The 23809-nt window shown below is 42.1% G+C and overlaps 1 protein-coding gene across 1 annotated transcript in view; it reads left to right on the top strand.

Annotated features, from left to right (window-relative positions):
* Positions 1–23809, top strand: part of PRKCE (protein kinase C epsilon) — a 563878-nt gene that overhangs the window by 368059 nt on the left and 172010 nt on the right. The window contains exons 3-4 of the mRNA XM_060247704.1: positions 20744–20903; positions 22302–22336. Coding sequence (XP_060103687.1) covers positions 20744–20903; positions 22302–22336 — 195 coding nt within the window. The remainder of the gene's footprint in view (positions 1–20743; positions 20904–22301; positions 22337–23809) is intronic.

Genomic DNA, 23809 nt, shown 5'->3' on the forward strand with positions numbered 1-23809 from the left:
TTTCTCATCTATCCTTGCAATTTTTTTGAGAGGTGGCTTAATCTGAGAGAGAGTGATTTACCCATGGCTAAAATGAGGTGCTTCAGACTTGTCAGACAAACCGTTTCAACTTACTGCTGTTGTGTTGGGTGTTATAACCACAATAAACTAGTCTCTTGAGGTAAATAGCTCATGAGGTAAATGGTCTTTTAATTAGTACATCTTGAGTGAATGCAAGATTCTGAAGAAGACTCCAGTTGATGACACCAAATGACCTTCCAGCTTGCACTCTTTGAAGGACCCTTGTGAGTTTGCAGCGGTTAAAGTAATCATATTAACGCTGGGCTGACCAGACTATGAATCGTCACTCAGCCATGCAGCTCCCTTGATTACCTTAGTCCTGGGGTGTCAAACTCATTTGTTATGAGGGCCAGATCTGACATAAATGAGACCTTGTTGGGCCGGACCATGTTGGACCGGGCTGTGTGTGTTCCTATTGAAGATTAGGTAGCAGAGACAGAAATTTTACAAAGGACACGAACACAAATATATATATATATATATATATATATATTTATTTATTTATTTAAAAACCCCTTAAACTAAAACATGCTTAAAACATTAGCACTTGTTGGCCTTAAAGGTGCTTTCTTTGTATCTCTCCCATGGGATCTAGAGAACTGGGCAAAGGAAGCTCTGGCTCTTTCATTCCTTCCCCAGAGGACCAGGATGGGGAGGAGCCTCAGACAATAGAAGAAAGAGAGGCTTGGCTCAGTAGCTCTGCTGTGCAATTGAGGGAGCCTGGCAAACAAGCTGCGATGCAGAAGGGAGCAAAAGAGAGGGAGAAGGAAGCAGATGACAGCCAGTTGCTCAGGGGCCTGATAGGAGCCCTCTGAGGGGCTGATTCGGCCCCCGGGCTGCATGTTTGACACCCCTGCCTTAGTCCTTTCACTCACTTGTTAGGCTTACCTGCCTCATGGGATTGTTGTAAGGATAAAATAGAGGTAAGGAGAACCCACTGCTCTGGCCCTTCCTCCTTGGAGGAAGGGTGGGGTGAGCATGGAGTAGATATAACCCTAGCTCAGTGCACCTTCCCTGTGCATCTCTCATCTGCACATTAAAGCAGTGACTCCCAAATTATTAAAAATGGACAGTCCTATTATCAGGGCCAGTTTGTTGCTGTCCTTAGTGAACTACAGCTTTTTCTATTCCCCCTCCCAGTCCCCTCACTCATGCATTTTATGACAAGCAGCATCACAGGGCATTAAGTTATCAAGTGTTTATTGGGATGGTGGCTTTGTGTTGTTTTCATTTTCACTGTTTGTCTTTTCTTTCCCTCCTCCCCCAGGATGGCTGGGCCCTGGGCTGCCAGTACATAAGAACATAAGAGAAGTGATGTTGGATCAGGCCAATGGCCCATCCAATCCAACACTCTGTCACACAGTGGCCAAAAAACCCAGGTGCTATCAGGAGGTCCACCAGTGGGGCCAGGACACTGGAAGCCCTCCCACTGTTGCCCCCCCTCAGCACCAAGAATAAAGAGCATCTCTTGCCCAAGACAGAGAGTTCTATCTATACTTTGTGGCTGAGAGCCACTGATGGACCTTTGCTCCATATATTTATCCAATCCCCTCTTGAAGCCACCTATGAATGTAGCTGCCACCACCTCCTGTGGCAGCGAATTCCATGTGTTAATCACCCTCTAGGTGAAGAAGTACTTCTTTTTATCTGTTCTAACCTGACTGCTCAGCAATTTCATTGAGTGCCCAGGCGTTCTTGTATTGTGAGAAAAGGAGAAAAGTACTTCTTTCTCTACCTTCTCTATCCCATGCATAATCTTGTAAACCTACACCCTGTCACCCCTCTGTTGACATTTCTCCAAGCTAAAGAGCCCTAAGCGCTTTAACTTTTCTTCATAGGGAAAGTGTTCTAACCCTTTAATCATTCTAGTTGCCCTTTTCTGGACTTTTTCCAATGCTATAAATAGAAATTAGGAGTCCACTGGATTGTAGCGCATGTAACTTAGATGATGAGCCCCTAATTGCTTCTGTGTCCCTCCTTGAATTCTCCCTAGAAGCTAAAATGACTAAACTGAGGCTACTTTGGTCACAATATGAGAAGACATAAGATCATAAGAGAAGCCACGTTGGATCAGGCCAATGGCCCGTCCAGTCCAATACTCTGTGTCACACAGTGGCCATAAAAAAGGAGGTTCACAAGTGGGGCTAGAAGCCCTTCCACTTTGCCCCACCCCCCAAGCACCAAGAATACTGAGCATCACTGTCCCAGACAGTTCCAATAATATGCTGTGGCTAATAGCCACTGATGGACCTCTGCTCCATATTTTTAGCCAAACCCCTCTTGAAGCTGGCTATGCTTGTAACTGCCAACACTTCCTGGGGCAGTGAATTCCATATGTTAATCACCCTTTGGGTGAAGAAGTACTTTCTTTTATCCATTCTAATTTGACTGCTCCGCAATTTCATTGAATGCCCACAAGTTCTTGCATTGTGAGAAAGGGAGAAAAGTACTTCTTTCTCCATCCCATCCACAATCTTGTAAACCTCTATCTTGTCACCCCGCAGTCGATGTTTCTCCAAGCTAAAGAGCCCCAAGCATTTTAACCTTTCTTCATAGGGAAAGTGTTCCAAACCTTTAATCATTCTAGTTGCCCTTTTCTGGACGTTTTTCAATGCTAGAATATCCTTTTTGAGGTGCGGTGACCAGAATTGTACACAGTATTCCAAATGAGACCACGCCATCGATTTATACAGGGGCATTATGATACTGACTGATTTGTTATCAATTCCCTTCCTAATAATTCCCAGCATAGCGTTGGCCTTTTTTATTGCAATCGCACACTGTCTTGACATTTTCAGTGAGTTATCTACAATGACCCCAAGATCTCTCTGTTGGTCAGTCTCTGCCAGTTCACACCCCCATCAACTTGTATTTGTAGCTGGGATTTTTGGCCCGAATGTGCATTACTTTGCACTTGGCCACATTGAACCTCATCTGCCACATTGACACCCACTTACCCAACCTCAACAGAACCCTTTGGAGTGCCTCACAATGCTCTCTGGTTCTTACCACCCTGAACAATTTAGTGTCATCTGCAAACTTAGCCACTTCACTACTTACTCTCAACTCCAAATCATTTATGAAGAAGTTAAAGAGCATGGGACCCAGTACTGAGCCCTGCGGCATCCCACTGCTTACTGTCTTCCACTGGGAAGATTGCCCATTTATACTCACTCTCTGTTTCGTATTAATTAGCCAGTTTTTGATCCACAAGAGGACTTGTCCTTTTACTCCATGATTCTTGAGCTTACTAAGGAGCCTTTGATAAGGAACTTTATCGAAAGCTTTCTGAAAGTCAAGGCAAACAACATCTATTGGGTCCCCTTTGTCCACATGTTTGTTCACCCCCTCAAAGAACTGTAACAGGTTAGTGAAGCAAGATCTTCTCTTATGGAACCCATGCTGAGTCTTCCTCAATAACTTGTGTTCATCAGTGTGCCTACTCATTCTGTCCTTGATAATGGTTTCTACCAATTTCCCCGGTATTGAAGTCAGATTGACTGGCCTGTAATTTCCTGGATCTCCTCTGGAACCCTTTTTAAAGATGGGGGTGACATTTGCTACCTTCCAGTCCTCAGGAACGGAGGCAGATTTCAATGAAAGATTACATATTTTTGTCAGGAGATCCACAAGTTCATCTTTGAGTTCTTTCAGAACTCTTGGATGTATGCCATCTGGACCTGGTGACTTATTATTTTTTTAATTCGTCTATCAGTTCTAGAACCTCCTCTCTCGTCACCTCAATCTGACTCAGGTTTTTCAACACCCCTTCCAAAATTAGCGGTTCTGGAGTGGGCAAACACTTCTCATCTTCCACAGTGAAGATGGAGGCAAAAAATGCATTCAGCTTTTCAGCCATTTCCCTATCCTCCTTCAGTAATCCTTTTACCCCTTGGTCATCCAAAGGCCCCACTGCCTCCCTGGCTGGTTTCCTGCTTTTAATATATTTGAAGAAATTTTTATTGTTGGTCTTTATGTTTTTTGCAATATGCGCCTCATAGTCCCTTTTTGCCTGCCTGATCACAGTCTTGCATTTGATTTGCCACAGCCTGTGTTCCCTTTTATTAATCTCACTTGGACTAGCTTTCCACCGCTTAAAGGAATCCTTCTTACCTTTTACAGCTTCCGTAACTCTGTTTGTTAACCATGCAGACCTTTTCTTATACCTGTTTGTGCCTTTCCTAACTTGTGGTATATATTTTATCTGAGCTTCTAGGATTGTAGTAAATAGCCTACAAGCTTCCCCAAGGGTTTTGACTGTATTTACAGTTTCCTCTTTACATGGCTCCTCATCTCAGAGAATTTATCCCTTTTATAGTTAAAAGTGGTTGTGCTGGTCTTTTGGTGCGACTCTGTATTTATACAAATGGTGAAATCAATAACATTATGGTCACTGCTTTCAAGCGGTGCAATCACTTTTACATCTTTCACCAGGTCTTGGGCATTACTTAGGATCAAATCCAGGATCGCCCCACCTCTGGTAGGTTCTGTGACCATCTGTTCCATAGCACAGTCATTGAGAGCATCTAGAAACTCAATCTCTTTCTCTCGACCAGAACAGATATTGACCCAATCAATCTGCACGTAGTTAAAATCATCTATTATGACATAGTTTTTACGTTCAGCTGCTATCTTTAATCCTTCCATCATATTATAATCGTCCTTTATATTTTGATTTGGTGGGCGATAACAAACTTCCATAGTTAAATTTCCTTTGGGCCCTCTATTTCAACCCAAAACATTTCTAGAAGGGAATCTAATTCTCTGACCTCAGTCTTACTGGACTGTATAACCTCTCTGATATTCAGAGGCACCCCACCTCCAACCCTTTCCTCCCTATCCTTTTGATATAACTTATATCCAGGTATCACTGTGTCCCACTGATTCTCCTCATTCCACCAAGTTTCAGAAATTCCCACAATGTCTGTTTTCCCCCAACGCTAAACATTCCAACTTACCAATTTTACTTCGAACACTTCTAGCATTTGTATATAAACATCTATAATTTCCCAGGCAAGTTAGGCCTGCAACCTTCCTCCTGCTGCCTCGAGACTTTGGCAGACAGTCCATACTGTTTGTCACCATCTCAGTGGACAACTCTGATCCATTACCCGACATGAATCAATGGAAAACACAGTAATGCTAGGAAAAGTTGAAAGTGGGAAAAGAGGAAGATTCAACATTACATGGATTGACTCAATCAAGGAATCCACAATACCTGAGCAAGGCTGTTAATGATAGGATGTTTTGGAGTTTATTAACTCATGTCAGAAGTGACTTGGCGGCACATTATTGCATGCTGTTCTTCAAAAGTGCAGGCCCATTCTCTCCAAGGCAGTTATGTCAGAAGCAAGTGCTCCTAAAATATGGGCATTTTAGACAGATGCCTGGTTTGCCATGATGGTTGGGCTAGATATTGTGTGACACTTTAAATACAACTGATGAAGCAAACCTTTACCTACAAAAACTCCATTAAAATACATTTGTTAGTCTTTGTGATGCTATTGGTAGTATGCAACATGGTACTTTCCTATGTTGCAGCCACCATGGATTTCAAACCAAAATGTCTATTTGTAAGACAGCTGATAATTTTCTTTTTTCAACTGAGATGTGAACTCATCAGAATGTTGATTTGTGCAAAACGAAGCCAAGGAAGTGAAAAACAATGTTATTACATTAGAGGAGTTACAGAATCAGAATGTGGTGTTTCTTCAGGCAGTGGATCATTGCTTCAAAGAGAACAAGTAATTGTCAGCCTGTTAATATACAGACCTGATAATTGTGTCCCATTCTGAATAGCTGAAGCATAGCACAGGGGTGGCCAAACGTGCTTAAGTAAGAGCCACAGATAATAAATGTCAGATGTTTGAGAGCTGCAAGCCACAAACGTCAGATGTTTGAGAGAAGAAAGGAAGGAAGGAAAATAGGAGGAGGAGGGAGAGGTGGAAAGAAAGCAACTTTAACTTAAAATGCATTCTCCAAGCCGCTGGCTGGCTTGGCCTATGTTGTGGTGAGGGCTTCCAGAGCCACACAGTATTTTTGAAAGAGCCACATTTGGCCACCCTGGTTTAGCATTATGGCAACGTTCAGAGCATATAATTGCAATTGTGTAATTAGACAAAGCAAGAACAACGTTTATAACTGATTAGTAGTATGCAAGCAATGCTAATTCTTTTTAGCATTTTGCCCAATGATAATTAATCTGCTAGTTCTGAATTACTTTTTCTGTGCTCAGCTAGTTTATTTAAATTTAAGCTAATGAATTTTGGCATTTATCTGAGGAACCCAGTCCTGTCACCACTCTTTTTTTTCTTAAATTCCACTGCATCTACAGTAAATTAAATTATGTAAAGATTTTTAATTGCATTACTGATTTTGCTATGCTGTAGGTAACTAGTTTAGAGTTTCCGGGAAACCAAAGCTGAGAAGTTGAATTATATTCCTTATTATTCAGTATAAAAAAAACAGATTGCATTTTTATTTAATTTAGTTTCAGCAAGTTAGATTCATGTCCAGGAGCACCTTAAAGACCAACAAGATTTTTGGGTTATGAGCTTTCGAGAGTAAAAGCTCCCTTTGTCAGATACAAGCCTGGGCTATCCAGGTGAGGGCCCAGGAGTATTTTGTTTTTGAAGCAGGAACAGATGAGAATGCAGTTTCAGCTGACTTGGTGTCGGGGTGTGGCCTAATATGCAAATGAGTTCCTGCTGGGCTTTTTCTACAAAAAAAGCTCTGGCCAGGCTAGTTGGATCTTGTCAGATCTCGGAAGCTAAATAGGGTCAGTCCTGGTTCGTATTTAGATGGAAGTCCAGGGTTGCAACACAGAGGCAGGCAACAGCAAACCACGTCAAATAATCTCTTGCCTCGAAAACCCTATGGGGTTGCCATAAGTCAGCTGTGAATTGATGGCACTTTCCACCACAGTGGTGAATGAGGACATCACACTACAGATGCTCGTTTTCTCCCCATAAGCACTTCTCCCCTGTGATCAGGCTGGTTACATTTTGCGCTGTACTTTTCCATCCTGACTCTTTTCTCCACAACACTCTGAGTCCTGCCACCTTCAGAATGGGATATAAGGACCCAAGGACTCCTACTTGTATCTGCTGAAGGGAATGTTCATTCTTGAAATCTCATACCTGAAAATCTCTAAGGTGCTAGTAGACTTGAATCTAGCTCATATTTAATTTAGGTATTTATACCTGCTTTTCTTCCCAAATGGAGAGCCAAAGCAGCTTACCATCTTTAAGTGTCAGTGGCAGTAGCGCTGTTAAATAGCCTGTTAAAACCCTTGGGGTACAAATACTGGAAGTAACAGATTATGGGTACATGTTATCTGCACTGGCTAACAGCAGCTCTCCAGGGTCTAAGGAAAAGGAATTTCTATGCTTTCCTATTCTTAAAGAGTTTCTGAGGATTGTATCTGAGTCCCAAGGGCTAGGTTCAAATTCTAGAATATTGTTCACAGATTCAAAATGTAATTTCAATTCATTTAAATACAACAGAACACAACTGTGACAAACGTCCCCAAAGCTATCAATACTAGTTCATTAACCAGTGTTTCCAGAGCTGAGTCCTACTCACAATCCACTTTGTAGAAGGTGCAAACACTACTGTGGGTACAGAGGCTATGCCTGGAACAGAGTTCCAGATATCCAGAAGGCTTCTTGCATCAGCAGGAACTCTTCTTGTGAAGATGCTGGAGGAACCCTCAAGCTTACTCATTGCCTTAGGAGCATCCAAGTGGGCAGCCATATTAGTCTGAAGCAGTAGAACAAAGTAGGAGTCAAGTTTCACCTTTAAGACCAACAATTTTTTATTCAGAATATAAGCTTTCGTGTGCTCTAAGCATACTTCATCAGACGAGGAATCAAGTATGCTGATATACCTGTTCTGTCTCAAACCACCACACCCCGCAAACAAAGGGAATGTTTGGATGCTTGCAGACATTGTCCTCTCCATTGCAAGCAATAGGGAAGGGAACTCTGTTATTGGCTGACAGCATTGCTTATCAAGCTTCAAGGACCCCTATTTGTGTTTCCAAGGCTGGGAAATGTCAACACTCCACCGTTACCTAGCATTTTAGTGCCAGACTTTGTGGGTGGGTTTCGTTTTCCAAGCTACTCCGAACAATGTCCCAGAGCTCAGAAATTTGTTTGGTGAACATATGGACGATGAACCTCAGCTCACAAGCCTCAAACTGGGCAAAGTTCAGTTCAGATTTTGACTCATCACCCAATTCATGTCCATTCCTAAACAGGTGATCCTGGAAAGGAAGGAAATGAGTTCACAAAACAGGCCCTAAGCATTTGACAAGATAATTTTTAATTATCCCACCACCAGTTTCTTATATTCTTGCCATAGATCAGGGGTGGGGAACGTCCGACCCAAGGGCCATTTACAGCCCTCAAGATCACTTGGTCTGGCCCTTGAGGATTGCTGGGCCGAGCTGAGCCACGTGGCGACCTCCCTGGGGCCCAGCTGGCAGGCGAGGATCGTGGGGCCCAGGATCCTTCTCTGTGGAGCCTGAGTGGTGGGCATTGTGAAGGACTGCTGCTGGGGTATGTGGATGCCTTTAAAGATCTGCTGGGAGCAGCTGCAGTTTCCATATGAAGGGAGGGAGGGAGGGGTGGCAGGGGTGGGGGCTGGGAGCCAGTTATTACCAGTTTAATTTGCACTTGATTATCCCAGATGGTGTGGCCTAATATGCTAATGAGTGTGTGACCTAATCTGCTAATATTAGGGGATGTGATGCTAATTAGTTCCTGCTGAACTTTTTCTACAAAAAAAGCCCTGGACCTAGGCATTTGCCTAGGCAGTGGGCGGTGTGTGTGTGCGTGTGTGCGTGCCAAATTAGGCTCTCCCCACATGATTTCAAATAGAAAAACAATTATTTGCATTAATTTTGCTGGCCTGAATCATTCTCCCTCGGGGGAGCACTGTTTTTTAAGTTGATAATTTTGTATGGCCCGCAAATATCCAAATGGCCCTTGGCAGAAAAAAGGTTCCCCACCCCTGCTTTAGATAATCTGAAGCCATTACAGTGTATTATTTATTCTTTCTCTCTGCCTGTTGTTTCCAGAGACAATGCTTTCCTACTTAAACCACTTAGATTTTAAATATATCTTGATTTTTTTTCTTGGAAGTTGAAAATGTTAAATTGATATAGAAGGAAAATGTCATTACTTAACTTACAGAGAATGTTCCAGGAATAGCTGTTTACAGCCATTTAAAGACAATTGAGTACATTTTAAAATGAAAAAGTAAAAGGTGAATTATCAACTTCAGTATGACATTTATACCTGATGTTCTGTGGTGTGTGTTTTAAGTAAAAATGGTGAGTAGGCTACTGAGTTTACCTGTCACATTCTCCACATCTGAGAAGTCTCAGCAGATCCTCGTATTGTTCCTATCCATCCTACAGTTTGGTTGGATTCTGTTGTTGTTTGTTAAGATCTCCCTCCTAATAATGGAGGACAGGAAATTGGGGGCTTGATGCTTGTAGGACTGCTGTTATATCTTTTGCTTGCTGTTTACATCAGTGTAGGAATCTAGTTTTGTAAACACCATGTTTGCCATAGTCTCACAATGAATGATTTACATAGAGATACACAAGAATAAAGAGTCAAAAGACTGGTCTCAAAGGCCATACATTCAAAATTTCCTTAAAAATAACTGTCTGCTGTCGCTAAACTGCAAGAACACTGGATCACTTTTTGATTATGATAAATACAGTTTTACATAAATAGGTATTTCTCGTGGGGGATCCACTGATTAAGAGTGTTGGATATAAATGCACTAAATGGTGATGCAAGATGCTTGATTGTCTTCACTTGATCTAAGGAAGCAATACGTGGTCAGTGCTTATACTCATTTGTTTTGGATTATGTGTACGTAAACAGAGTTAACATCTTTCTCAACCCATTGATTTACGTGTACTTAGAAGGGTGTAACTCTGCTTAGGATCACACTGTAAATGTTCTTTACATTTATAAAAAGTAATTTATGGTAGGGATTTTTTTTTCCTGATGGAGCCCACAGAAGTGGAGCTCCGCCTGGACTGGCCAGGGCTCCAGATGGCTCAACTTGCCACGTGGCAGCCAATGCTCCCAAGGCAGGCAGTGTGGCCTAACATGCAAATAAGCTCCTGCTGGGCTTTTTCTACAAAAAAAGAGAGCACTCTTCACTATACTAGTAGCCAGGACAGGACAGACTACTGGAATGAATGCATGCTAGAAGAGAAGAGCCTTCAGTGAACTGTGAAAGGGGAGAGTGCAACCTGGGGGTTGTTTATTAGATTTACATCCTAGTTCTCAGTCATGCCTCTCACACCTATAAAGAGAGGTAGGCCCTATGCACACACTTACAAATTAAAAAGACGAGATGCCTGAGGGGAGGGGATGAATGGAGAGCTATACACATACACAAAAGGGGCCTTGTTTTCATCTGGATAAGGTTAAGAGGTATAGATCAATGGATACAGCATGCTTGTGGATAGCATATGATCAACTGCCATTGCTGAAATAAGCTTTTCTTTCTGTTTTAATAATTAATCTATCCAAGACCAGCCTTCTGGTGGTGGCTAGAGATCTCCTGAGATTACTACAGATCTCCAGGTGGCAAAGATGAGTTCACGTAGAGAAAATGGAAGGTTGGCTTTATGGCATTATACCTCACTGAAGTCCCTCCCCAAGCCAGGCCCTCCTTAGACTTCCAAAATCTTGATGTATTTCCCAATCTGGAGCTGGCAACCCTGCCCCCACTCTTTCAGGGTACCTTATGGTGCCAATGGTGAAAGCAACTATGAATAAAACTTAGAAATCATCTGTCTACTACAGGGGTGGCCAATGGTAGCAATCCAGATGTTTTTGCCTACAACTCCCATCAGCCCCAGCCAGCATGGCCAATGGCTGGGGCTGATGGGAGTTGTAGGCAAAAGCATCTGGAGAGCTATCGTTGGCCACCCCTGGTCTATTCTATGAAGCTAGAAAGAATCTAACTATGAATAATAGAAATCTAATAGAAATCATCTATGAAATAATGAAACCATCTAACTATGAATAATAGAAATCATCTGTCTACTCTATGAAGCTAGAAATCATTTAATTGATATAGACCCATCCATGGATGACGTTGCAGAGGGGGCATGGCTCAGAGCATCTGTTTTGCATGCAGAAGGCTCAAGTCCCTGGCATCTCCAGTTAAAAAGATATGGACCTCTCTCTACCTGAGACTCTGGAGGTCTGCTGTGCAGCAGAGCACACAAAACTGATCTTGATAGACTAATGGTCTGCCTCAGTATAAAGCAGCTTTGTGAGTTCATGAGCACTACAGAAACTGTTTGCAGTTGGCACTAGCCTTAAAACACGTAGCACTTTTATTGTCTAACAACTATGAGATAGGACATCTATGTCTTTATTTTTGTAGATCATACATACTACTATGGGATCATCACTACTGCAGCTGGTGGACTTAAATTGTTGATTTTATTTGAAAAAATCCCACAGTATCACTAATTAAACTCCCTGTAAGTCCACTTGTAGTAAAAAGAACAGATCCATACAACAGCCTTTTTTCTAGTTTCCAGGAACTGTACTGCTTTTCAGTTAAGCTAGGGTTTTGTTTTTTTCCCTTGCTAATTCTTCAGCCAGATACAAGGAACATCAAGTACAATCATTTTCTTTATTAATTCTGCAACAAGTCAAAGTCAATAAAATCCATATTCATACAGCCCAGAAATAAACCTGCTGGTATAATTTGCACCACATAATTATGCTATTGTCTCCCAGGTTTATTATTATCATTTATTATCAACAAATTGTTTAGCACCTTTTCTGAGCATACAGACTTCTCCACATGCATCGTTTCAGTGATTGCAGTAGCCCTGTAAAATTAGCATTGTCCCCCTTATTTATGTTTATATTTTGTGTGTTCACAATATGTTTTATTTAATTGTTTTATATATGTTTTACCCAGAGCTTTTTTTGTAGCAGGAAGAAGAAGAAGATGATGATATTGGATTTATATCCCACCCAATACTCTGAATCTCAGAGTGGTCACAATCTCCTTTACTTTTCTCCCCCACAACAGACACCCTGTGAGGTAGGTAGGGCTGAGAGAACTCTCCCAGTAGCTGCCCTTTCAAGTACAAGCTCTGTGAGACCTTTGGCTGACCCAAGGCCATTCCAGCAGCTGCAAGTGGAAGAGTAGGGAGTCCACACACTTAACCACTACACCAAACTGGAACTCCTTTGCATATGAGGCCACACACCCCTGATGCAGCCAGTCTTCCAAGAGCTTACAGGGCTGTTAGTACAGGGCCTACTGTAAACTCCAGGAGGATTGGCTACATCTGGGGCTTGTGGCCTAATATGCAAAGGAGTTCCTGATACAAAAAAAGCATTTTTAATGCTTGTTAATATCCAAAATGTTTTAATATTAGCCATCATGGGGACCCTAAATTGGGTGGAAAGGCAGAATTGATTTTTTTTAAATATATCAAAATATTGCAGGTGGGAGTTGAGATATGCCTAATACCAACCTACAAGTTTGTGGCTAATTGAAGGAGAGACTCCAGAGTTCTTTGCCTTTATGCTACACAAACTCTCAGGAGTATGAAGAACATTATTATTAATGCCGTTATATTAGAATTTTCAGCTAATTTTCAGCTATTTTCTCATGGTGCATACTTCCTTAGGGTCAAGGTAGACAGTGACATTTTTGGAATCCGAGCATTAGAGCTCGGAAAAAAACCCCTTGATGTCTTGTTGGGAAATTCTTATACATTTGACTTGCCCAAGTGACTTGAGTCCAATACCAAAACTCATTTAATTTTTTTTTAATCTGAAATTATGTCAGATTTTTAAAACAGTTTTGCAACAACTGAAATTCAGTAAAATCCATGTTTGTTCACTCTATATCATTTTGGCTGGTCATGGTAATGCCTTTCTTTTGGACCCAGGTGCTTGCAAGCAACCTCTTTCATCTCCAGGATGAATCCTTCAGAAGCAGTCCCTTTAGAGATGCAACCCCCCCCCCCCCTTCCTGGAGTTAGTTCTTTCAGATTTTTTTTCTGTGATTTTTTTCCTAAAGGGGGAAAGCTGTGTCACGTTCACTGCAATGTAACACAGCTAGAAGCAGCAGCACATCAGCATGGCTTTGCTTTGATGGTGCAGTCACAGGTGGAAACAAAAAGATTTATGTGATCTCTTACCACATCTCAACCTCCCATAGCATTCAGTTTAACACAGTAGCTGAAAACAGGGAAGAGACTGCTGCGTGCTTTTAAAAAAAAAAACACTAGCTCTTGGATGTACATAGATTGCATGGGGGGGGGGGATCAGAACAATCTGGTGTCCTCCAAATAAATCAGTGTAAGGAATTATATATGCTGATAGAATAGCACATTTTCCTTGTCTTGAGGATTCATTTATAACTGGTGGAGACTGTGTACTGACACTTCAGATTCATGCTGTTTCAGTTTGTATTAAAACTCAGCAGTTTCATTAAGAAGTAAGCATAACATGGTTTACTTTGTTAACAGGCAGCTTCTGTGCCTGCATGGAACTGGCTGAGTGGCCTAAGGCTGGGTGCTGGACTTTCATTGCTGCCTCAAGAAGCCTCTTTGCTCTTGCAGATTACATATTCAAAGTATGGGGCTGCCTATACTGCAACTGGTTATGCTGTCATTGCATTCTGGTCCTGTTCAACCAGTGCAGTAATGCCACGCTTGCATGCATGTATGCCTGGAAAGATACAAACAGTAAGGTTGTGCTTGCTATATCTGAAGGATCATCAATGCAACACTGACATCTTTGTGCTAGCCAAAGCTGTTTGAAACAGACAAGGGGGAAGTAAATTAGGAAACAGTTGCTGGATGCCTTAGGATCTGATAGTACTCCCTGAGCACTACCAGCTGATCCTGGCTTCCTGCTGCAAATACAAGGGAATGTTTGTGGGCAAGAGGAGGCCTTGCTGGAAGTCCAACTGGGTAGGTGATAATGGAGTTTATTCGCCATTAGAAGAAGAAGATGAAGAAGATATTGGATTTATATCCCGCCCTCCACTCCGAAGAGTCTCAGAGCGGCTCACAATCTCCTTTACCTTCCTCCCCCACAACAGACACCCTGTGAGGTGGGTGGGGCTGGAGAGGGCTCTCACAGCAGCTGCCCTTTCAAGGACAACCTCTGCCAGAGCTATGGCTGACCCAAGGCCATGCTAGCAGGTGCAAGTGGAGGAGTGGGGAATCAAACCCAGTTCTCCCAGATAACAGTCCGCACACTTAACCACTACACCAAACTGACTGTAGTTTAGGCATGAAACATTACTTAGTTCTATATCATAACTTCAGAAAGGGTAGGTTTATTGTTTTCATTAAATGCCATGAATGTATCTATTGTATTGGAAAATCATGTCAGGGGAAATTTCCATTTTTATTAATGTCAGATTGGATATCTGCCTGTTATTTCCTAAGGGAGGAGAGCTGCTGTCCCCCCCCCCCCCCAATCAAACAGCTCCAGAATTTCAGGAAATCCTCCATCCCCTAAAGTTTAATGTGAATTGAACAAAGGAATCTTACTTTAAACCCCCCAAAAGTGCCCCAGCCATTTTCTCCATTGATCCCAAAAGGCAGGAAAGTGGCCAGAGCAGCGAGGGGAAGTTCCTCCAAAGGGCACCAAGTCCTCCCTATGTACTAAAGATGTCCAAGTTTCAAGTGAATTGGACAACTATGTCTGATTTTATCCCTCCCCCCCATAAAAAAGAAGGAATCCCCAGCCATCTTTCTCCCCAGATGGGAAACCTGATTTCTGGATCAACTGTTTTTAACTGTGGCATTCCACCCACTCCTAAAAAACCACAAGGGATGAACAAGTTAAAATAATAACAATATACTAATAGCAACAAAGCAACTTCTTCCCCCAGAAAACACGTGTGTCCCCTTCATAACTGTCCTCCTTGAGAAAGGAAAATGTAAGCTACTGCTAATAAGAAAAATGAATCTCAAATCACTCTTTAGTCCTTTTGAGAACATAAGAGAAGCCATGTTAGATCAGGCCAATGGCCCATCCAGTCCAACACTCTGTGTCACACAGTGGTCAAAAAAAATTATATATTATATATAAATTTGAAGGTGGCTGTGCTTGTGGCCGCCACCACCTTCTGTGGCAGTGAATTCCACATGTTAATCACCCTTTGGGTGAAGAAGTACTTCCTTTTATCCGTTTTAACCTGTCTGCTCAGCAATTTTATCGAATGCCCACGAGTTCTTGTATTGTGAGAAAGGGAGAAAAGTACTGGAGGAGACTCCAGCTGCAGCATCATGTCACTTCCAGTAAAACCCCAGAACAGCCAAAGGGTAGCTCTAGGAATTACTAGAAACTCAGTGGTTTTACCATAGCATTTTGAGTGATTGCTACAGTTATGTCATTTCTATTTTTTTTAACCAGAAGTGATGTAACGTTACAGCCCCGCATATTCCCACCCACAGCCCTCCTACCAGCTGCTAAGCATTGCCTGATCACCCTACTCCTTATCCAATTCAGGATCTTTCGCATAGATCTAGAAGCTTTTTGCTGTGTCAAATATTACCTGTCTGATCCAATCAGGATCTTTCGCATAGATCTAGAAGCTTTTTGCTGTGTCAAATATTACCTGTCTGATCTGATCACAGGAAAGTCAGATGATTGCATACTCCTATTCTCAATTTCCTCATCAGCTTCTCCTTTTTGTACATCAAACTCCTGATAGATTTTCTGGCGAGAGTTGGCAGCTTGGCTTTAATAGTTGTATGGTAGTTTGCAACATATTGAATGGAGATCTTTTTGAAATAGAGAATTCATTCTTGGCAAAGCCTTGTGGAGTGCAGCTTAGCAGATGCAGATTCTTCAGTTTATTAGTTTTCCAAGAAGGTAACTCTCATATCCTGTCAACCTCATAGGAGAGGATAATCTTGCTCCGTTATGTGTCATCCTTTCTTGTTAAACAGAACCTGCATTTATGGTGTTTTCTCTGCTGCCCATTAGTTCCTTTGTCCGTGTGCTGCCTCCCACACAAAATTGGCTGCTTTGGGTGGGTGAGGGTCTTCTCAAGATTTTCAATCACTTAATCTTTCGTTTCCCTTCATGCAGTCCATAGCAGAGTGAGACAGATGTCGACTGTTGTGATCTCTCCCATTCTCCATCACATTTAGTATCATAAATCAATCATATGAACCCTGTTCAGGGAGGGGAAATGGGCTCAAGCATGCTGGCCCCCTGCCCTCCCCACCTCCATAGGAATCATCTGCTTGGTTGGAGCGCATGGAGGAAGGGCCTGCATGCACCACCACCCCCCCCCCCCCAATCAGCAACATTTGGAATGCAGTGTAGCCAATAACAAGAAGAGAGTATCCATCCTCTAAACATTCAAACCGTGCATAACTCAGCAATTGCATGGAGGCAGGGGACACATCCAGCATTCTCATGCCCAGTGTGCGGTTAGGTCATCTACGCAAGGATAGTGTATGAATCACTGTACAGTGGGCTGTTGAGACCCCAGTGGGGATGGGGAGTCTCCTGCCCCAAGCTCCCATTCCCTGCCACTGCTCCAAAAAATAGCAGGAAGAAATTATTTTTAAAAGTCAGCGTTGTCAGCATAATAAAAATAACCTCCAGGGAAACTCAGAAATGCTAGTGAGTAGCTCTAGATTCCTAGAGTTACCTGCTGTCACTTCCAGGAAAAACCTGTCATCAGGCCAGCAGCATTGCCCTCCACTCTGTCCCCACCCTTTGCCTGGCAACCTTATTTGTACAGTTTCTACTATATAGAAATACATTTTTAAGAATGAAGGCAAAAAATAGCAAAATTTTTACCTTGCAGTGGCATTTATTTATGAAAACTGGTAACATAAATTATCTTTAATAATGTGAGGGTTAAAAATAAATTTTTCCCTGTATAATCATTATAAGCTTCTGCTACTGGTGAATGTTTGCAGTGATTCCCAACCTCCCCCCCCACAAGTTCTTGCAGATAAAATTGTAAGTTCCTTGGAGTCTGATTTGGTTCCATTCCAAAAGTGATAGCAATTATTGTAAACCCTTTGGAGTCTGATTTGGTCCCACTTCAAAGTGATAGCAATGAATAGGACTATAAGTTTTTTAGATTCAACCTATTTATCCTTGGACCTGAGGAAGATTTGAAATGGTGTACTGGATCAACCCACCATAGTCCATACTTTATATTTGGGATTTGGATGTTGCATATTTTTGTAAACAAATGATTGGCTATTACTAAATTGTCTCTTGTTGTGCCTGGAGCAGTGTATTTTTTATTTGTATTCTCCATGCTGCAGTTCTTTGTTTTGACTTGTCATTTATACCTATGGCATACCCTGGTGATCAGTGGAGACTGAAAGGACAGGGAAGCCTTTCCAGCCCAGCCCCTGCTATGAGCCCCATCCTCCTTCCCAAATGTTTCCTTATGGATTTATAGAACAACATCAATGAGGCCTCCTAGCACAAGAGACCTCAGGCCTTTTTGCTTTTCTATTACCTCTGGAAAGCCTTGAATGTACAGTTTGAACTGCTTCCCAACCCACTCTGTTGAGAGGTTTGGGAGGAATGTACCCTAAGCATTACAGACAATGGGCACACCCAGGCATGTTCATTGGATTTTTTGCTACATTTCCCAGTTGCTACTTGCAGTCTTCAAAATGTAGTTCCTAGTGCTTCCCAGTTCAAAGGACTGGTCCAGGAAGCACTTGGAACTAAATAAAGGTAAAGCATGCCATCAATACAGCCCATGAGGCTTTCAATGCAAGAGATGAACAGAGGTAGTTTGCCATTGCCTTCCTCTGCATAGCAGCCCCAGTCTTCCTTGGTGATCTATCATACAAGTACCGACCCTGCGTAGCTTTTGAGCTGTGATGAGATCAGGCTTTTATGGCTGCTATATTGGAACTATATATACCAAGTTCATTTACTGTTCTGAGCCAGATGGAAACTTAAAGAAGGGAGGGGAAAGGTCCTCACTTAATTTATCATTATGAGCTACCAAAACTCATTTGCAAACCACATAACTGAGACCATTTTCGCACACAGCTTACCACGCAGTCACAATCCTGTTCCCTCCGCAGCGTCCAGTTGGATTTCTCACCATCTTCCTGTGCAGTTACAGGAAGTGCCGCAGCTTTTGTGTAGCAAACATAAACCGCTAAAACCCAGTTTACATTTGCTACGCAAAAGCCGCAGCACTTCCTGTAACCCCGGCGCAGGTGGTAGGAAATCCGACCGGACGCTGCGGAGGGAACAGAATTGTGACTGCGTGGTAAGCTGTGTGCAAAAGCAGTCTGAATTACATCAACGTAACTACTGAATATTCTACATAGTCTCCTTTTAGCTTCCAAGACTTCACTGGAAGTTGACACTAGGGTTGCCAGCTCTGGTTTGGAAAGTTCCTGGAGATTTGTGGGTGGAGCCTGGGGAGGTAGAATTTTGGGAGGAGACAGACCTCAGAGGGTTGTCATGCCATAAAGTCCACCTTCCAAAGCAGCCATTTTCTCCAGCGGAACTGCTCTTTGTAGTCTGGAGATCAGTTCTGATTCTGGGAGACCTCCAAGCCACACAGCTTTAAGTCTCGGGACTGAAAATGTTTTTGTAAGTGGAATTAAGATTTTTAGGATGCTGAAATCTGCACAGAATTCTAAATTATATATGCAGGTTTTGTGTTTACATAGAATGGTGGACCATATGAAGCCCAAGATTCAAGTTAAGAACATAAGCGAAGCCATATTGGATCAGACCAATGGCCCATCTGGTCCAACACTTTTTTGTCATACAGTAGCTAAAACCCTGGTGCCAGCAGGAGGCCTACCAGCAGGGCCAGAACTCCAGAAGCCCTCCCACTGTTGCCCTAAAAGTTCTGAAGAAGTGTGCATGCACACAGAAGCTCATACCTCGAATACACTTTTGTTGGTCTTAAAGGTGCCACAGGGCTCAAAATCTGTTCTACTGGCTCTGACGTAGTGTTTGAGCTATAAATTGTGGCTAATAGCCTTGATTGACCTCTGCTTCATATGTTTATCCAACACCTTCTTGAAGGTGTCTGTACTTGTAGTCACCATCACTTCCTCGCGCAGTGAATTCTACATGTTAATTACTCTTCGGGTGAAGAAGTACTTCCTTTTATCTATTCTAAGCCTGCTGCTCATTAATTTTGTTGAGTGCCCAGGAGTTCTTGTATTGTGGAAAAGAAAGAAAAGTACTTCTTTCTCTACCTTCTCTATCCTATGCATAATTTTGTAAACCTTTATCATGTCACCCCTCAGTCATCATTTCTCAAAGCAAAAGAACCCTAACCTCTTTAAGCTTTCTTCATAAGGAAGGTATTCCACCCCCTTAATCATTTCTGGTTCTGGTTTTTGCACTTTTTCCAATGCTATAATAAATTTTTAATAGTAGTCAAGATTTTGATATTAGTGGTAGTCACTATTGGAGCTGCCCTTGTCCCAAATCCGGCGACTCCAGCTAGTGCAGAATGCTTCAGCCAGGCTGTTAATGGGAATTCCTTTACGGGAGCACATTCAGCCTGTGCTGAAAGCGCTGCACTGGCTACCAATAGTGTACCGGATTTGCTTCAAAGTGCTGGTCATTACCTTTAAAGCCCTATATGGCCAGGGTCCTGCATACCTTAGGGACCACCTTTCCCTGCATATGCCCCAGCCAGCACTTCGGTCCGGGTCTCAAAACCTGCTGACAGTTCCCAGCATCAGAGAAGTTAGGCTTAAATCAACTAGAACTAGGGCCTTTTCTGTTGCTGCCCCTAGCTGGTAGAATGAGTTGCTGGAGAAGGTCAGGGCCCTGCTAGAGCTTTCACAATTCCGCAGGTCCTGCAAAAGGCACTCTTCTGCCACGCATTTTCATACACCTGCAGCAATGGGACAGAGCCATAAATACTACCAATGGAATGGATCTATCTCATCATGCTATGGCGATTCTGGGACCTCTTAGAACATCTAATATCGACCATCTAGCTACTTACCACCATTAGAATTTTAATTGTCTGAAACTATTGTACTAGGACCTGTTGATGTTTTAATAATTATTTTTATGTTCTTACTTTTGTTTTATCTTGTTTGGTCACCTAATCTGATTGTGTGACCCTTAATCTGTGAGGCACCCTGAGCCTGCCTTTGGCAGGAAGGGTGGGATATAAATTAAATAAATAAATAAATTGTTTGCAGGCATGCATGATGAGTATAATATTCTTCACAAAACTTCATACTGATATGGAAGGTTTTTAATTCAGAACTTTGGTTAACTGAAATGGTAGGCAAATACAATCATTTTATTTTTGCTGTTCTCTGGCATCATGTTAATGTGTGAAGGGGATCCATTTTTGAGGTATGGTGACCAGAACTGTACACAGTATTCCATATGAGGCCACACAATAGATTTATGCAGGGACATTATGATACTGTATGATTTGTTTTCTATCCCTTTCCTAATAATCCCCAGAATAGCATTTGCCTTTTTTATTGTAGTCGCAAATTGAGTGACATCTGTGTCATAACAGGTGATTTTAAGTTAACTACTCACACGTTAATTGGGTTAGGTTAATGCTGCATATTATATTTGTTTCCAGTTTGGATACCTGAAATGTATCAATGCTGATCTTTCCTTCCCTTCCCCCCCCCCTCTCTTTCCAGCACCCAAGGACAATGAAGAACATGTCTTTAGGGAGCGAATGCGTCCCAGAAAGCGTCAGGGAGCAGTGCGGCGCAGGGTCCATCAGGTTAATGGGCACAAGTTTATGGCCACCTATCTTAGACAACCAACCTACTGTTCACACTGCCGAGACTTTATATGGTAAACATTTATGCGCAGACATTCCTTATTGTGTTGCATGATATGCATGATAGCATGGTTCTTAGAGATTTCTTGTAAGTTGACTTGAATAATTCTTTTCAGAAATATGATAAATAATGTTTATTGGTAGTTAGTTACTATTGTTTGCAGACAGGTATGATGAGTATAATATCTTTCACACACCTTACTGGTATTGAAGAAGGTTTTGAATTCAGAACTTTGATTAACTCAAACAGTAGGCAAATGTGATAGTTTTAACATGGCATCATGTTATTGTATGAAGGGGACCCATGTACTGGGTTCCATTGTAACCACACAGTTAATAAGCTACAAGTTCACAGGTTGTTCAGGAAACATTGGCTGCAAAATCCATATTGCTGAAGCCATGAAGCCACTTGGCTGCTGGAAAGGTGGGTGCTCCTGATGGCTAGGGAGGGAAGGTGGAAACTGATTGCTTGAATCCATCTGTTGTGCATGTATATAATGCATACCTGAAGGCAACAAAATGAGAAAAACCTGGTTGTAAATTATTTAGTGGAATTCTTGTTCTTCCAGTAGTCTGTGATGCCAGTTCTTAATCTGCAATAAATCTGTGACACCAGTACTTCAACTGCAATAAATAAACTGCCAGAATATAAGGTTTAGGCAGCCCTATTTGTATCAATGAGGATTTAAAGGTTGGCATTCTGTGTTAGTCTTGTACCAGTAGTAGCTGTCATCAGGACCTCTGGTACTATCACGATTATAGTAGGTGAAATGGCCTTGTCTTCTGTATCCATAGCCATGAAAAGCAAAACATTCAGGCCAAATAGGGGCAGATGTTAAAGCAGAGTCTCAGTTTGTTCCAAGCTACCAGAGTAGCTGCCTATTGGGAACTTTCCCGGTAAGCTAATGGGCCAGTCTGCCCTGAGGCCCAGCTTTGCAAATGTTGTCAGTGATATGAAAACTGAATGGCTACACAGACAACCAACTCCTTCTTCTTAAATGTGTGAAGAAAAGTTGAAATAAAAAATATATGGTGCAAATACATGGTATATAAATAACTATCTTATTCAATTCTGGGCATGAAAAGAATAGCTGTGTCAAACAAATTTCAACAGAGGTGACTAAGAAGTACTTCAAATAAATAAAAATCAATAAAGAACAATCACATGGCATTTCAGAAAATGTAGCAGAGCAAACAACAGAAAAATTCAGCCCTGAGAATGTCATCTGTGCACCTGCAGGAAGAATCTCCTGGAATAAATAAGAATACCACCAGTGTGACCATCCAGATGCTGCATTTGTTCCTAGTCATTAACTGTCTTACTCTGCCATGTCAACTTGATGGTGTAAAAATGCAGCCAATATTGCATGTGCCGTTCCTAATTTGCCATATATGTATTGTTTTTTTCACAGGGGAGTAATAGGAAAGCAGGGGTACCAATGTCAAGGTAAGGAGCTTGATTTACAAGATTTAATAGAATAGTAAAAGAACTAGCACATTTGAAGTTCATTGAGCCTTGAAAACAAAATCAGTGATGTGCCTTAGAGAAAATCACTTCCAGACAAATTTTTATAAGTATTCAGTAATTGTATGCGCCTGTGGTTACAGAAATAAATTTAAAAATGTGTAGACAGTGACCCTGATCAAAGGATTCTGTTCTGCATGCAGAACAGCTGTTCTGTGCATACAGCTCTTATGGGATCTTAGCAAAGAAATGAGACTAAATTCACATGACCCTTCTATGTGCAAACAACCTACAAGGAATTCTGCTGTGCATGAGGAATGAAGAAATTCCATGCAGAGTAATTATTGACTGACCTGTATGTGCTTGGTGTGGAAAAAGGCCCAATGGCTATGCTGTGTGGGTAACCATCCTGCCCTCCTAGAGGACCTGTATGCGTCATAATGCAATTGCAGATGTATATCCACAACAAAATACCATATGCCATAAATACAGGGCTCTGTTATCCGTAAAAGCCATGAAATCAAACCTTGTATCTGGTGAAGATGGTCAAAGCAACAATTACTTTAGTTAACATAAGAACATAAGAGAAGCAATGTTGGATCAAGCCAATGGCCCATCCTGTCCAACACTCTGTATCACACAGTGGCCAATACACACACACACACACAGTGGCTAATAGCCACTGATGGACCTCTGCTCCATATTTTTATCCAATACCCACTTGAAGCTGGCTATGCTTGTAGCCGCCGCCACCACCTCCTATGGCAGTGAATTCCACATGTTAATCACCCTTTGGTGATTAACTTCCTTTTATCCATTCTAACCTGATTGCTCAGCAATTTCATTGAATGCCCATGAGTTCTTGTATTGTGAGAAAGGGAGAAAAGAACTTCTTTCTCTACTTTCTCCATCTCATGCATAATCTTGTAAACCTCTATCACGTCACCCTGCAGTCGACATTTCTCCAAGCTAAAGAGCCCCAAGCGTTTTAACCTTTCTTCATAGGGAAAGTGTTCCAAACCTTTAATCATTCTAGTCGCCCTTTTCTGCACTTTTTCCAATGCTATAATATCCTTTTTGAGGTGCAGTGACCAGAATTGCACACAGTACTCCAAATGAGACTGCACCATCGATTTATACAGGGGCATTATGATACTGGCTGATTTGTTTTCAGTTCCCTTCCTAATAATTCCCAGCATGGCGTTGGCCTTTTTTGTTGCAATCGCACACTGTCTTGACATTTTCAGTGAGTTATCTACCACGACCCCAAGATCTCTCTCTTGGTCAGTCTCTGCCAGTTCACACTCCATCAACTTGTATTTGTAGCTGGGATTCTTGGCCCCAATGTGCATTACTTTGCACTTGGCCACATTGAACCTCATCTGCCATGTTGACGCCCACTCACCCAGCCTCAACAGATCCCTTTGGAGTGCCTCACAATCCTCTCTGGTTCTC

This window comes from Heteronotia binoei, chromosome 1 (genome assembly GCF_032191835.1).
Source record: "Heteronotia binoei isolate CCM8104 ecotype False Entrance Well chromosome 1, APGP_CSIRO_Hbin_v1, whole genome shotgun sequence".
Lineage (NCBI taxonomy): Eukaryota > Metazoa > Chordata > Lepidosauria > Squamata > Gekkonidae > Heteronotia > Heteronotia binoei.